Here is a 17,428-nt window from a genome sequence, read left to right as displayed (position 1 = left end):
AATAGGCCTGAGATTTCTTTTTGGAGTGACAAAGTGTTCTAGAGTTAGATAGTAGTGATGGTTGTACACCTATATGAAAATACTGGAAATCACTTGATTGTACGCTTTGAGGGGATATGGTATGTGAATTATGTCTCAGTGAAAAATATGAGATTGGTTAAAGAAAACAAGGAAATTATGCTTTTCTTCACACATCTATCTGAGTAGTAGTCAGAGTAAAGTCCACTCTGTATGATAATTGTTAATCAAACATTGGTATTCCAAAAATCCCAACTTCATACTGTACTGGATAACAGTGTACATGTAGCTTTACATTATTTCTACCAAAATAATACATTTCATAAAAAAAACTCAAGTGGTAATCAGAATTCAACTCAATTTGCTTCCCACTTGAAGCAAAAAGTACTTAGAGAACTATGCAAAAATAAAGCAATCCACAAGGTGTATAAAGTTAATGTGAGTTAATACATGTACATTCAAGTACTTTTGGTTAGGTGTTTTGCCTTTGGTTTCTTTCATACTTTGAAGATAAGAAATGATAAATGTTATTTTCTAAGCCAGAGTACTTGTTAAAAACATCTGCTATTGTCCTTCTTAATGCCATACAAGTTTTATACTAGTTTTTGAATTTACAAGTTTTTAAATATACAAGTCTTTGAATTTCAAAATTTTTCTTTCTTTACTTTTAAGTCTATTTATATTGTGATAATAGAAAACTCGTATGTGGAAAATACATCACCGTCATTCCATTTTAAGAGCAGGACTGAACACGGGCCATTTGTTGTACTGTTTTTATCATTCCTGCCATTGGCTTGGCTTGAGAGCTCATTGTCGTCATGGATTCCACCATTTCCTTTATTTCCTGAAGCCAGTCAGTGGCCAAGTCTTGCTTGTTTTATTTTTGTCACCACTCTCATTTATTTCCCACTGCTGCCGCCCTAACTCAGACTAACATCTCCCCCACGGGGACCAGGGTCGCTGCTGGCTTCTTGGCTTCCATCTTGCTTCTCCGAAAGCCTGGAGTTATCTTGCCAAAGTCTCCTGCTGCCAGGTCCTTCCCCCTCACCCCCCATTCTCACAGTGTTTGCTTTGATTAGATCATCATTTCTTCCATACCTTGGCTTATCTCCTTTGCCAGCCGTGGGCAAACTACAGCCCGCGGGCTGGATACGACCAGTTTGAAATGAATAAAACTATTGAAAAAAAAGACCGTACCCTTCTATGTAATGATGTTTACTTTGAATTTATATTAGCTCACACAAACACTCCATCCATGCTTTTGTTCTGGCCCTCCCGTCCAGTTTAAGAACCCATTGTGGCCCTCGAGTCAAACAGTTTGCCCACCCCTGTCCTTTGCAAAGGTGTATCATTTCCAACATTTCATTCTTTTTATCATTCTACTTTGTCTGGGTCAACTGGGAAATTGACATCTTGAAGCGCCTTTTAAAAAGAATCTTTCTTATTTCTGAAGCTCCTTTATCATTTACTATTCATTTTTCCTGTAGAGTGAGAATAATCCCTGTCACCTGTTTGAAATCCTTTGTGGACCAAGATGGTATAGAAATGAACTATGGACATTGGTGTTTTGATGGTGTATCTTGGTCTTCCACAAGTTTTATGCCCATGGCAAGAAGATTATGTGTGAAACATAATTATTTCTCTTGGAAACAACTTGAATATGTGGAGAAACATCACATCACATATTACACATAAAAATACAAAGAACATTTTAATTCGCATATCTCCAATTTTCTTTATCTTTTGCACTGGTTTCTCTTAATTTCCTTCATTAAGTTTCAGCATCCTCCAAGCCTTCTTTCTCTCCCGGTGTCTCTCTGTTTTGTCTATGTAGTTAGGCTGACTTTTTTTCTTAAATAACTTCATAATGGACATAAAGTCTTTAAATACTTTCTTTTTCCTTTCTCTTTTCTTTTTTGTTAGTCAAAACTCTTTGCTTCTTCTGCCCTCGGCATTTATTTAAATATAATTTTCATAGGAGAAATGCTAAAAGAAAGACCAAGGTAATATTCAAAATAAATATTTTGTGATTCAGAAAAAGAATGATGGAAGCTATTGTCTTGTAAGCTATTTCTTGAGAAAGGCTTCCTCCTTCCCTTTATCAAATGAATAACTGGTCAGAGAGGGCTCTGTTCAGAGAAGAGACCCCTGCATACTTCACTAGAAGAGGAGGAAGAGGGTAGGGTATAATGAAAGTAAAAGAAAGACTGGGCCATATTCTGTCCTGGGGAGTGGTGGAAAGATGGAGAAGGGGAGAAAGAATGAAGAGTAGGTGGGGGAGGTGCCGTGGTCTCTTGCTCTCCTCTGGAGCCTAAGCTTTAAGGTGAAATTACTTCAAGAGCAGCCTGGAGCTCAGCCACATCAGCATAAGCTGGGGAATGCCGTGGTCAGGCAGGAAGGGGGCTCTGGAGTGCAGCTTTCCCAGCTGCCCCTGTTCTTTATCTAATGGGGATGCAGAATGAGGAGAGAGGGATCTACTTGGTGCTGACGATGGCAATGCAAGGCGATCCTGCAGCAGAGGCTGGGACACTGCTGGGCCAGAGGCAGGGGGAGGGCCTGGCAGACCTTCAGGAGTCTGCAGCCTGCAGGAGCTAACATGAGGCTGAGTCAGCCAGGGAGTGATTATCCTGATCCCAAACCAAGGGGGATCAGATCAGCACCTCAGATTTCAGCCCTGAAGGTCAGGAGAGACCCAGGGCACAAGGGCCTTGCCCTGGAGACCAGAAGAAGTAGAAGACATACTCCAGGATTCCAGATCTTTCCCACTACGAGGATGTTAAACTCTCTTTCTTCCCTCGCACCTGGGAACTGTCCTAGGCAGGAGGCACAGAAGGGGGGCTATTCTGAAAGACCAAGTGGTTTTTAGCCTGATGAGTGATTCTTTCCTAATCTGAGTGCTTATGTCTTTGGAATGGATTACATTAAGACAGGATTTGATATTCAGTTACTTTTACACATATATGTACATAATACATAAATATGTATAGTTTATGCATAGACATCATTAAATATTTTCCACGAGGCATTTTTAAATGAATGCACAGCATTTCATAGTAAAAAGTGCCACAATTTACTTAATCATTCCCCTATTATTAGATATTTAGGTTTTTAATAATTAGTTGATGTCAGAAATAACATGACAATAAGTATTGGTAGCTAAATATATGAACACATTCATAATTATTGCTGGTGAATAAACAAACATAGAATAAATATGTATAGATAACTATATGGAGTAAGTATGTAGAATAAATATATAGAAATGACATTGCTGGATCAATAAATGTACAATATTTTAAATTTTTTGTTATGAATCTCAAAAATTCTATCAATGTACCTTCTCACAAACATGAGATGGAGACAACTTTTTGTGTGGTTGCCAATTTGCTAGGTGAAAAATTATATTTGATTCTATTTTTGACTCCTGGGGTTGTATAGTTATTTATATGCTTGGTAGTTCTGTGTTTATTTTGTTTTAATCTTTTAAAAATTGTGTCTTCATGCCCTTTGTTTTGTGCTGTACTTGAACTGCACCTGCCCATGTAGGAGACTGTGCTCACGGTCTGGCCCTGTCCCCCTACCAGTGCAGGAGTTCCAGCCTCTGACCCAGAGTTAATGAATTTCCGTCTCTTTGAGATCCATATCCAGTTGCCGCTCCATCTGCTGGTGTTTTTCCTGAATTATGTCCCCTAAATATTGCATGGACAGTTTAGAAATAGAAGAATTTTTATGACTCAGTTGATAGTCTTCATTTTGGCCATGAGGATCTTGACTCTCGGCCATCTCAGTAGCTTCTCATGTCACAGATGTCATGAGTGTAGTGTGGGGCTCTGTAATGCCGGGCTCTAGACTTCCAGTCTAGTCGTATACCCACCGCCTTCATCCTCCTAGGGTTTTCTGCAGCCTCGACACCAGACTAGATCTCTGAGCTGGAGCCATCCATATTGCTGATGGCTAGCAGCACTTTATCTACTTTTTCTGCTCTGTTTCTTTTCTACTTATACTAGTAGCTTCTAGGTCTGTTTTTAGATCATTTCCTTCTTATGAACTGTTTATCTTACTATGAAAAATTACAATACCTGTTTTATATAATACAGTATCTGCTTTAAAAATCATATTGATTAAATGTATTTGTAAATGCTATATTCTGATTGTCCTCTTTAAGCACCCAGGCTATGAAATTTGGCAGTGCGGCCTGAGGAGTATCTAATAAGTAAATTCAAATGTTTGGTGTTACTTGGAATCAGCCAAAATGTTAACTTCAAAAAGAAAAGAAGGGCAGGGAACTAGCTTTTATTTAGTGCCAACTATGTGTTAGATTCTGCTTGCATATTTTATCTCATTTACTCAGATAAACATGTGATTTTTTTTTTTACTGTCCTCATTCTCTAAGCTAACTGAAGTTGTGACCAGGTCAGGGCCTAAAAAAACGAGTCTGAACTTGAAAAATATGCTTTTCATACTGTTTTATAGGACTTGTGTTGGCAAAGTGAGGCATTCACTCTTTCATACTTTTTAAAAATAAACTCTGAATTCCAGAATGATCCTTACAGAATATGTCATTATCACACACAGTCAAAAAGGAGGCTTAGACAGACACATTTGGATTTGAAGTTGACACCGTGATCCTTGTTGTTTTAAATCTCTTGTTGCAGGGAAAAATGTCTCCTGAGGTAAGAAGATTATTCATGACCCCATTTAGAAAATAGATCGTCTCATCTATGCATGATCAGTGTTGAGAAGTATGCTGTGGTTTTAATACAGCTGTCTAGCATTTATCTTTGATAATGAAAGAAATACCAGGCCCATTAATCCATGGGCAGATGTCTGTTAAGCTTGTTGTCAGAGCATCTGACAGCTGACCAAAGGCATAACTCTGTGTGTTGAGAGATGTTGGGTGCATGGGAGGTCTAGATAGCACTAGCTCGGAGTTCATGAGCATTTTGAGATTACTCCCTTGGAAGAGAGAAGGAGAGAAACAGAGTGAGGGAGAGGGAGAGAAAACAATATCATAAATACTTTGAACAAATAGTCCCAGGGTTTTTCCTAGGAATTATGTCAAAGGTCAGCTTGCTAGTTCTAACTCATTTCTGTCAACCACTCTTTTTCTTTGCTGAGGGGTTTGGAGAAAAATGCCAATAGTTTTAAGTAGAAGCCTATGCTATCAGCAACCCTGAGAAACTAACAAATGGCTAGTGTGTACAGGAACAGCCTTTGAAGGGGACTTTCTTATTAAGAAGGAAGCAAATCTCATCTCCCGTTTGGTTTATGGAGACATACACAAGTCCTGAATAGCTTAGCAGTGGTCGGCAAACTCATTAGTCAACAGAGCCAAATATCAACAGTACAACAATTGAAATTCCTTTTGAGAGCCAAATTTTTTAATCTTAAACTATATAGGTAGGTACATTGTTATTAACTTAATTAGGGTACTCCTAAGGCTTAGGAAGAGCCACACTCAAGGGGCCAAATTGCTGCATGTGGCTCATGAGCCACAGTTTGCCGACTGTGTAATGTCTGCGTATGTGTGTTTTCTCTTGTTTTTAATTAAACATACTGTATTGCTATTTAGCCACTAAGGTGAGCTTGGTAAATCCTCAAAAAGAGTCACGTCTTGCTGCATCAACAGCTCAGCCCCCAGTTGAGATGTTGGTGGCGTTCAGTCAGGAATCTTAAAGCCAGAATGCCTTGAATGCCAAGTTTGAGTGGAATTTGGCCTTGATATCATATTCCTTGTATCAAAGCTCATCTTCAGAACCAAACAGTGTCACTGGCTCAAGTATAGGCTAGTGCAGTGGTTCTCAACCTTCCTAATGCCACGACCCTTTAATACAGTTCCTCATGTTGTGGTGACCCCCAATTTCATTGTTACAAATTGAACATAATTAAAGCATAGTGATTCATCACAAAAACAATATGTAATTATATATGTGTTTTCCGATGGTCTTAGGTGACCCCTGTGAAAGGGTCGTTTGACCCCCAAAGGGGTCGTACCACAGGTGGAGAACCGCTGGGCTAGTGTCTTTGGGCAATGGCAGCTACAGGTTAGCATTGCATTACAGAACCAACAAAATCAATATTTATGCCAATCTAATTTTGAGACCAATTTTACTTGATATGATTAAAGAGTAATGAGTGAGTCATTAGAAAAGGTATACTGATTCCTAGCCATTCTGTCCACGGGGATTTTTCCAGGATAAGTATTGTCTATACATTTTGAGCTCATACCTCATCATGACCTTATCAATACTTGCACTCTGCAGAAGAACAATGATATTTTATGATTATCCAATGAACAACTCTGATATTACTAGCTTTCATTTTCTATCTTTTCATACTTTAACAGTGCCCATACACACACACACACACACACACACACACACACACACACACACAGGGGTGGGAAAACGTGGGTTAACAATTGTTTGAATGGAAAATAATACAATAATTAATTAATAATACAAGAATAAACTGTGTTTCATGTACTCACCACTGTAAACCTACTTTTGCCCACCCCAGTGTTTGGCAAACCGTGGCTCCCGAGCCACATGCGGCTCTTTGGCCCCTTGAGTGTGGCTCTTCCACAAAATACCACGTGCGGGAGCGCATGTACAGTGCGATTGAAACTTTGTGGCCCATGTGCAGAAGTCGGTTTTCGGCTTGGGAGAATCTATTTTGAAGAAGTGGCCTTAGAAGAAGTGGGGGGTGTCAGTCGGTCGGGCCATGGGAGACGCGGAGCAGGCGGGACCGCGGGATACGCAGCGTGGGGAGGTGCGAGCGATTCGTGCACGAGTTGAGTGAGCCAGTCAGTCAGCCACTCTGTGCAGTGGTTAGTGCTAGTCGCGTCCGCAAATCGCACATAGGTGACAAAAGTACCTACTCGAAGCATAAAGTTACCTGTATTTTTTCAACCAGCTGCAAATCCTACAGGTATTTTTGTCATCAATTTAAGGATTGTAATTCTTTTGTGTTGGTGGCTTTATTATTATAAAATGAAACATTTTTTTAGGTGCCCTGTTTGACATGGCTACAAAGGAGAAGCAAAGAAAAACGGAAGATGAAAACCGTGAATTTAAAGTTGACTGGACCGAGACTTTGCGTTTATTCAAAACTTAAATGGCCTTCCGACCTGTCTTACTTGTCAGGCAAAATTGGGGCATAACAAGAAATCAAATTTGGAGAGACACTTTACAACTAAACACGTGTCATTTAGTACTAAATATCCTGTCGGTGATGCAAGGGAGAAAGCAGTCGAGGAACTTCAGAAGAGTCAAGAAAAATCAAGTTCTGTATTTAATTACTGGATGCAATCTTCCAACAATGTTAATATTGCAAGTTTTGTGGTTAGTCAAGAGATTGCTAAGAGAGGAAAACCATATACAGACGGCGAATACATAAAAAGTTGTTTTATAAATGCATCCGAAGAGCTACTTTGGGATTTTTAAGAACAAAGCAGATATTCTAAAAAAAATTAAAGAGTTACCATTGTCTGCTAAAACAGTGAAAGATAGAACAGTCAAAATGTCTTCGAATATAACCAACCAGCAAGTCGAAGATCTTAAATTGGTTTCAGCTTTATCAATAGCAGTTGACGAGTCTTTTTTTTTTTTAATTAAATCTTTATTGTTCAGATTATTACATTTGTTCCTCTTTTTTCCCCCCCCATAACTCCCCTCCTCCCAGTTCCCGCCCCACCCTCCGCCCTCACTCCCCACCCACTGTCCTCATCCATAGGTGCACGATTTTTGTCCAGTCTCTTCCCACATCTCCCACACCCCTTTCCCCCCCAAGAATAGTCAGTCCATTCCATTTCTATGTCCCTGATTCTATTATAATCAACAGTTCATTCTGTTCATCAGATTATTTATTCACTTGATTCTTAGATTCACTTGTTGATAGATGCATATTTGTTGTTCATAATTTGTATCTTTACCTTTTTCTTCCTCTTCCTCTTCTTAAAGGATACCTTTCAGCATTTCATGTAATCCTGGTTTGGTGGTGATGAACTCCTTTAGCTTTTCCTTATCTGTGAAGCTCTTTATCTGACCTTCAATTCTGAATGATAGCTTTGCTGGATAAAGTAATCTTGGTTGTAGGTTCTTGGCATTCATCACTCTGAATATTTCTTGCCACTCCCTTCTGGCCTGCAAAGTTTCTGTTGAGAAATCAGCTGACAGTCGTATGGGTATTGCCTTGTAGGTAACTGAGTTTCTTTCTCTTGCTGCTTTTAAGATTCTCTCTTTATCTTTTGCTCTTGGCATTTTAATTATGATGTGTCTTGGTGTGGTCCTCTTTGGATTCCTTTTGTTTGGGGTTCTCCGTGCTTCTTGGACCTGTAAGTCCATTTCTTTCACCAGGTGGGGGAAGTTTTCTGTCATTATTTCTTCAAATAGGTTTTCAATATCTTGCTCTCTCTCATCTTCTGGCGCCCCTATAATTATGATGTTGGTACGCTTGAAGCTGTCCCAGAGGCTCCTTACACTATCCTCGCATTTTTGGATTCTTTTTTCATTTTGCTTTTCCGGTTGGATGTTTTTTGCTTCCTCGCATTTCAAATCATTGACTTGATTCTTGCGCTCCTCTGGTCTGCTGTCGGGCATCTGTATAATATTCGTTATTTCAGTCCGTGTATGCTTAATTTCTAGTTGGTTCCCCAATATAAGATCGAGGGTCTTATTAGTTTTCGTGTAGATCTCATTAAGTTTATCGGCAGCTTCTAAACAGTTCTTGAGAGACCTTAAAAGTGTGGTTCTGAACTCTATATCTTCCATTGACAATTTTGTCCTGTTTCTTTGTCTCCGCATTTTGTTATGCTTCCTTGGTGCACCCCCTAGTGGTCTTTGTTCGCAGTCTTATAGTTAAATCTTGATTGTTGTAGCTAATTCCAGAGAGGGTTTGACCTCCAGGCCAAGTGGCTATGAGAATCAGCTGTGTCAGCAGTGAGAGAACTTCTGTCCTCTAGGGAGGTGCTAATCTAGCCTTTGCCTGAGGCTATCCGGCAAATGCCTCTGTGCAGGGCTTGGGCGGGGCGGGTCGCACAGAATCAACAGGGTGGGCGGGAGAGAGCAGTTATGGCGGCTCTCAGTCCTGTCCCCAGGGGCTCTGCCTCTCTGAGTCCCAGCACCCGCTGCAAAGCTGGGAGAGAAAGCTGCACTCGCTCTGACCGAAGCCAGACAGTCCCGCTTCTCCCGTTTGAGTCTGGGTCCCTAAAGACTCGCCAGGATCTGGTGCTCAGAGTCTGCGACTCCCTCCTGATTGAAAACAACAACCGCGCCCTCCACCGCCAGCCCGCTCCGCGCACTCCGCACCTCAGAATTTGACTTCAGCACTGCGCCTCCTCTGAGTGTCCGTGTGCGTTTCTCTTTCCTCCTAGTTGTAGGACTTCCACTCAGCCAGCGTTCCTGTGGTTCTGGGTGATGTCCCTTCCGTTTTTTGGTTTCACTTTTGAAGTAGTTGTTCAAAGCAGCAAACTCCTGCGTTAACCTATGCCGCCATCTTGGTTCTCTAGATAATTTTTTTGAGTCTTGTGACATAAATGATACAGCGCAAGTTTCACTTTTTGTACGATTTATTTCGTCTACAGCTCCTAAAGAAGAACTTTTAGGATTATTGCCACTCAAAGGTCAAACACGTGGAGAGGATATAGCAAATGCTGTAACTGAGTGCATTGAAAAACATCATATTCCACTCGATAAAATTGTCTCAATTTCAACAGATGGGTCAAAAGTATGACCAGCGTAAGAAACGGATTTGTTGCTATTTTGAAAGAAAAATTAATCATGAGATACTTACCATTGCATCATTCATCAAGAAGCGCTTTATGCGCAGACATTTCCAGAAGAAATTTCCAAAGTTATGGAATTGGTGATTAAGATGATCAACTCCATTATAGCCAAGGCTCTTAATCATCACCAATTTAAAGAATTTTTAGTTGAAATGGAGAGTGAGTACGCTGCATAACAAGGTACGTTGGTTATCAAGAGGAAACGTTTTGAAATGTTTCGCTTCCTCATTAACAGAAACGAAAGCATTTCTCCATGAGAAGGGTGTTCACTATCCAGAACTAATGAACCATCAGTGGATCCAAAAATTTTATTTCATGGTAGACGTTACGTTTCATCTAAATCAGCTTAATCGTAAACTACAGGGGAAAGGAAACACAGTTTTTTCGATGTTAGAAGTTATTTTATTCGAAAACAAATTATATCTTTTTGCTCAAGATTTTGAAAGAGAAACTTTGATTCACTTTCCAAGCCTGTTGAAACATTGTCAAGAAAATGATTCTGATATTGACATTTGCTATTTCAAAACAACACTTTTAAATATGAGGGAAGCTTTCCTCAATAGGTCTCAGGAATTAAGAAACAGCAAAGCGACGTTAGCCTTTGTTAAAAAACCTCTCAATGCTATTGTAACAGAATTAAAATTTTCTCCCTTTAATATTGACATTGGCAACTTTGAAATGCAATTGCTGGATTTAAAAAACAAAGAACTGTGGAGCTCTAAATTTGAACGTCTTTGTGCTGATATAGAAATATTGGAGAAAAACAAATGTGAACTTAGTTCACAGCACAAGTGGTCTGCTTTGAAAGACCTGGAGAAGGAAGATATGTTGATTTTTTAACACCTGGAATAGTATTCCTGACTCATATGATCAACTGAAAAAACTAGTGTTTGCTGTTCTTTCCTTATTTGGGTCTACATATTTATGCGAATAATCATTTTCAAGTATGAACCTTATCAAGAGTAAATTGAGAAGTCGTCTTATTGATGAGAACCTGGAATCGTGCCTAAAATTAAAAACAACAACATACAAACCTGACTTACCCAAACTTTCCAAGGAGATGCAAGGCCATTGTTCACATTAGTGTTTGTCAGTCATTGTCATGATTTAATTTTATGGATATTGTAAGGTAAATTGTAAGAAATTTAATTTTACCAATAAATAATATCATTATTAAGTATGATATCAAGTTTTATTCAACATACTTATAGTTTAACTAAGACTTAAAACTTTAAGTAAAGTTTATTAAGTTAATGTTAGGGAACATTGTGGAGTGAAAGAAGATGTAGTGTCGAGGATTGAGAAAGGTATGTTGAGATGGTTTGGACATATAGAGAGGATGAATGAAAGGAGATAGACGAAACAAGTATACAAGACGAGTGTGGATGGGAGAGTTGGAAGGGGTCGACCTCAGGGAACGTACCTCAATCAGATTGAGGAAGTTTTTAGCAAAGGCCAGCTTAGGAGTACCCTAATTAAGTTAATAACAATGTACCTACCTATATAGTTTAAGTTTAAAAAATTTGGCTCTCAAAAGAAATTTCAATCGTTGTACTGTTGATATTTGGCTCTGTTGACTAATGAGTTTGCCGACCACTGGCCCACCCTATATATATGTATGTGTATATGCATATGTGTGTGTGTGTGTGTGTGTACACACACACACACACATATATATATATATACATATATATGTATGTGTATATGTGAATGTATATGTATATCACACATACACAGTGACAAATGCAGTTGATTGAATGTTTCAATGCCATCCTCTGTCCCTTGTGGAATGGAAACTAGCAGACTGCTGACACTTCCTTTGAAGGCTCTTCTGCTTGCATCTGAGATGACTTCTTGAAGCAAGTGATGGAGAACATATGGTGAAACAAAGTGGACCAAATAGCCTGGTGTTGTGGACTAGGTGCTAACTAGAGATCTCAGGAGTTGAGGGCCTGAGGCATTATCTAAAGAGATCCAGGCACCCTTCTCTGTTTCTTTGATGTCCCCTCAGTCATCCTGCCAAGTTGCACAATTATAACTGGGAAATGGGCTGTATCTCTCATAGACAGTGTACCCATCATGGAAGCAGCCTTTGCAAAACCTGGGGACCTAGAGTCCTGAGGGTTAACAAAAGAATAATCCAAAACCCCTGGGGCCTATGTAGACATAAAAAGCTTTGGATAGCTTCTCAATAGATCCACACAGAAAGCTGCAGCCACCAAGATGAGTCCAGTGAATGTGCCCAAAGCAATGGTGCTTCAATGCCTAGCCTTCTAAAGGTTCTGCAAAATGTAGTTCCATGACCTAAGGCTCCATAAAGCATTTTACTGTTGAAACTTCCAAACTCACCAGAGGTACTCCACAGGCTGTGAATGATGTGCAGGCATGTAAGACAATGGAAAAAGGCAAGATCCGAGAGAGGGACTTCTCTCCCTAGAGCTTGTGCTGTAGGGTGGATTGATGGCGGATTTCCTCGTCTATGTGAGTTGGGAGTAATTAACGAGTAGGAAGATCTTACTATAATTTTACCCCCTGGGACCTAGAATTTTTTTCTTACATTACTGACTTTTTCTTACATTACTGTCATCTTCTGTTGGGGTGGCTCTACATGTACGTGTGTGCACGCAGGGGAGAAGGATGTAAGTGGAACTACTCACTGGTTACCCTCTTCTCTCTGTTTGAACTCAAAACTTAGTGCACTTTGCTAACCCCCAGGATGGTTTGGATCTTGCACCCAACTGCTTTGTGGTTCACATATTTCTCAATTTAACATCTCTCTTCCGTTAGCCACTCTGTAGCTATATAAATGCCTAATGCATGTGATGGCTTATGGTATGGAGATAATATTTTCTTTTTTCTCCTTGTCTCGCCTTTCCTTCCTCTACCATTTCCTCAGATTGCAACATTATTAGTGGTAATTCTGTAATTTTTGTCTCTTGGTTTTAAATTAATTGCATTTTCATGAGTCCTGGGGGTTGACTTCAACTTTCCCTCACTCCTTTATAAACCTATTGTCAAATTGACTTGAAAACATGACTTATTCACTTTATTTCAGAGTCCTGACTCAGTACTAAATAGAGGTTATACAATAATATGTCCGGTATGATCCCACTTTTGCCTGCATATTACGCGTGTGCGCATGTGTGCACACACACACAGACACACACACACAGACACACACACAGACACACACACAGACACACACATAGACACACACACACAGACACACACACAGACACACACACGCAGACACACACACACTTCTATGCATGAGCAGAAAAATATTCCAGAGAGATATGTTTCCAAGTGTAATCTTTACCTAAAAATGGGACTCTCAGTGATTCTGTTTCTTCTTTTTGTTCATATATATTCTCTATTTTTTGACAATATGCATCTGTTGCTTGCGTAATTAAAAAAATACTTTAAAAAGTCATTCTCAAGCTTTCTGTGTAATATCAGTGCAAGATCTGATATCCACCCACTGGTGTTGTTAATGGTAATTTATTTAAATGGCTTATTTGAAATGGCACTTATTTTTGGAAGATGTTGGGACAACGGAGTCAGCCATATCATATTTTAGGAAATAAGATGAGCAAGAAACCCCAAAGGAACAGGTGAAGCTTTGCTAGGCAGAGGTCTGTCTCCTACCGAAAGGTTTTTGGGTCAAGATATATGTATGTGCATGAGCTCAGCTGCAACTTTTCTGACCTGCGGAGGGGCTGAATTTAGCAGTGAGCTCAGGCTCCTGGTCACTGAGTGAGTCACCCAGCAGAGAACGGCTGGGATACATACCCGAGGGCTTTGTAGACTGAGGAGTCCTGGGAGCACACCGTGTTCCTAGAACACGCTGGGCTTGCCTGTCTCCCAGTGACACCGTTACCAAGCACTTCCCAAAGCCACCACCAGCTGCTGTGCGGGCTCCCTGCCCACAGCCTCCAGGCCCACAGCCATAATGATCACAGCTCACAGGCAAACTCAATCTCAGTTAACAGAGGTCAATCACCCGGCTGGTGTGGCTCAGTGGTTGAGCGTCCACCTATGAACCAGGAGGTTGCGACTGGATTCCCGGTCAGGGCATATGCCCGGGTTGTGGGCTCGATCCCCAGTGGAGGGTGTGCAGGAGGCAGCCGATCAATGATTCTCTCTCATCATTGATGTTTCTCTCTCCTTTTCCCTTCCTCTCTGAAGTAAGTAAAAGTATATTAAAAAGCAACATATCAATAACCAAAATTATGTACTCACGGGTCACTGTACACTTTTAAAGACCAAAGTGAGCTTTCCTGGGGGAAAGACTGTTTTACTGGATGGAACACAAACCTTTCTTGTCATCCTGGGCACAGCCAGGTGCCGCTGGGAGTGGTGGCCGTTGGTGATGGCAGAGTGTGTGGCTGGTGGAGTGGGAGGAGGTAGAGGACATAGCCGTTGAGCTGGGGGTGCACAGTGTGATCTGCAGTGTGTTTAGCACTGAGGTTTGGGGGAATTTTCAGACAGTCGAATTGGGAAAGTGCTTACACCTTCTTGTAATTAACTTTTCCTTGGGAAAAAATAGCTGATTATCAGGCAGAAACATTTTAGTGTGCTGTTTTAGCTGAAGAGCAATTTTTAACCGAAGTGTATTAAGCAAGCAGGCTTTGGTGGTGGGTTTAAAATTTTTTCTCTCACCCAGGTTGGTGTTGCTCAGTGGTTATATTGTTGGTCTGTGGATTGAAGGATCTTGGGTTTGATGTCTGTCTCTCTCTCTCTCTCTCTCTCTCTCTCTCTCTCTCTTACTCTTTCCCTCTCCCTCCCCCCTTATACTCTCTAAAAATCAATGGGAAAATATCCTTGGGGGAGGATAAAAAAACATTTCTTCTCTGAGCTGAGGCAGATACATTTTTCCTTCCATTGGTATGTCTAGAGAACACAGAGCAAATGCATTTTCTCTCAGCTTATCTAACAGATTGGATAAAATACACAATTCCCTTAAGGATAAGTGTCAAGAAGAAAGACTGATGTATACTTCCAAGCAAAATTTATTAGATGTCTATTCAAGAAAAACACAATGACCTTTGCTTGTAAGAATTCAAAGTCAATGACCTGAAAGCCAAGTAGGAATATTTTTTTCCTTTCAAAATCAGGTACAGAGAGTAGAAACAGTAATTTTTCTTAAATATGACAGGCAACAGATATTGAAGTCTTTTCTCATAAATGGCATGGAAGATAATTATTCATTTATCAGCAAAGCTGCATGCAGTTGACCTAATTTCAAACCCAAGGCCTTTAAAATATAAAGCTGGTTGTGAACTTGACAGTAATCACGGTCGACTACTCAAAGGTGTTTCTTTACCTTCTTTCTATTGAAACCCCTCTGTACTGGATACTTATATACATTTCAGTTTGGCTGCTAAGATCTTTTAAGCTCATAAACTTTTGCATAAATGCTATCTTATAGAATCACACTATCGAGGCGTGCTTATGATCTGTGGGCTATACAAAGAATCATCTTTAGCTTAGTTTAAGTGAAGGATAAAGACCAAGTTAGGAAATTCCCTTGTTTTCTCAACAACTAAATAGTCTGTACAAAAAAAAAAGGAGCAACCATATGTACAAAATTCTAGAGTCTACTTACATTGTGAAAAGATCAGTCACTGTCCACAGAAGAAATGCCATAAAAAGTTTTCTCTATAAGGTGCTCAAGATCCAAATATGAATAGTTCTTATGCAAAGTCATAAGAAATACAAAGCTAGTTCTCAGGAGGTGTGTAATTCAGGCACTGTTCGCCACATTAAACCTTCCAGGTCCCAATATCATTTTGTAAATTTCTACCTCAGGGCCGAAAACAGAACCTGGATGAGTTAACATTGCCTCTAAAACGTGCCTAATGGATTTTGAGGAAGTATTTTATACACACCAGAAAATCAGGCTCAACATATTCCTGTCCTCAAATGAAGCCAGGATTCTGAGTTCCATAGGAAAAAAATAATTATTATAGTAAAAATTATTGTATTGATCACAATCCTTGCTAAAACCAGCCTTAATACCTGTGATGCTCCTAAAGGTTTCTATTTCTATAAAATAATGCGTGGGGTTCTTTTACATTTCCATAAAATGTATGACATATCATGTGGATTGCCTGTTCTCATACAATCGCAAATGGCTATGTGCACACCCAGTGAGATCCTACCTAGGAATATTGCTTACGGATACTTTCAAGTGTCTATGTTAGAATAACTCTTTGCACCTCTCACTAACACTGCTTTCATTTAAATTTTGTCAGATAAATAAACACTAAGGGCTCATTATTTATGATGCTGATTATTACATTTTAATATAAAATAGCAACGCAACTTTACAACACAATATTTGTTTTTTGTAGTCTAGCTAAATCTCTTATATTCTCATGATTACTACCCAAAGCTCTTATTCACTTACTGTTTGCACTTCTAAAAAGTACAAAGGCATCGCCGGGCAAGACTGCTATTTGAAAACCCACATTCAATCCACAAAATTCACACTCATCCGAATGAACGCTCCTACGCTTGCTTTAGCTTGTGTAATCATCACTGTGCATATTACAACATATAAGTGCAGGCGAGTAATAGCTGAAGTACGGTTGTCAAGTCGTGTAAACGAGGGCTCTAGGCAAACTCGTGAAAGGAACACAGACTGCCAAGCTAAGAGCGTGGACACACACACCACGTATTTAGTGATAAACCATCTTCCGGTTGCCTGGGGAGGGGCGGGGGGGGGGGGGACATCCTCAAAGTGGACCAGGGAGCCTCCTCGAGACACTTTCCAATTTTTTTTTGCCTCCAATATTTACCCCTTTGTAAGTATGGTGACTTTCTTTCTGATCCTAACGTACAGACTTCCAGGTGAGAGCAGAAAGCAGGGGTATGCACTTTCACACGGAACAGGCCTGCCAACCCCCCAAGGCTGCGGCGGTCACTCTGCTGGTGGTTGGGTGGCAGGTGGAGGTGGGGATGGTGGTGACTTCTATGGGGAAACATAAGGCATGAGAGCGGGAGGCCTGCGGGGTCTTTCGGGCAAGGTTCTGAGACGCAGCATACGCAGGAGGGAGGGTGCTTCACAGCCTCTTGACATAGTTTCCGGGGAAAGTACCAAAGAATTTGGTTCTTCTTGAGGTTCCTGCAAAGAGAAGCAACACATGAAAGGGGGGCAATAGAACATGAACTAGCAGTGCGTACGTGTGGGCCTGGGACTCTGCATTCCCGAGGCTGCCCTCTGTGAGCAAGGCCTGCAGGGTTTGCAGGAGCAGGCAGCTCACTGGGGGGCGTGAGCAAGGTAGTCAGGTGAAGAAGAGACACAGGCTAGGAGGATGGCCTGTGCGCTGGTGTCGGATACTTTTGTCCACAAATGTCTCCCCAGAAGACGTCTAGTCTTCTCTCAAGATGTGAGAATGAGACTGTCTTTCCAGTGGTCAGAACGGAACGCCTGTCTCCCTCCTTCCTCCACAAATGAAGGCCAAGGAAGCCTGGCCTCTTAGGGTAACGGCAGCAGCCCCAGACGGGGGTAAGCGACCTTGTTCTCTCACACTGACCCTCACGGCTGACAACTGACACTCTCCACGGAACAGAGTATCATCAATACTTCTCATCTAGGGACCATTTTTGTTTTGTTTTTCT

At 40.6% G+C, this 17,428-nt stretch overlaps 1 protein-coding gene across 9 annotated transcripts in view; it reads right to left on the bottom strand.

Moving 5' to 3' along the window:
* Positions 1-14,796: 14,796 nt before the first annotated feature.
* SORBS2 (sorbin and SH3 domain containing 2) overlaps positions 14,797-17,428 on the bottom strand; it is a 165,355-nt gene continuing 162,723 nt past the window's right edge. For all 9 annotated transcript variants that reach the window (XM_059685653.1, XM_059685649.1, XM_059685657.1 and 6 more), the window contains one exon: positions 14,797-16,931. In XM_059685653.1, the coding sequence (XP_059541636.1) occupies positions 16,870-16,931 (62 nt within the window). In that variant the 3' untranslated portion in view covers positions 14,797-16,869. The remainder of the gene's footprint in view (positions 16,932-17,428) is intronic.

Source organism: Myotis daubentonii, chromosome 2, assembly GCF_963259705.1.
Source record: "Myotis daubentonii chromosome 2, mMyoDau2.1, whole genome shotgun sequence".
NCBI classification, from domain to species: domain Eukaryota; kingdom Metazoa; phylum Chordata; class Mammalia; order Chiroptera; family Vespertilionidae; genus Myotis; species Myotis daubentonii.
Note: the sequence above shows the minus strand (reverse complement) of the source record. Positions and strands in the feature narration are given on the sequence as shown.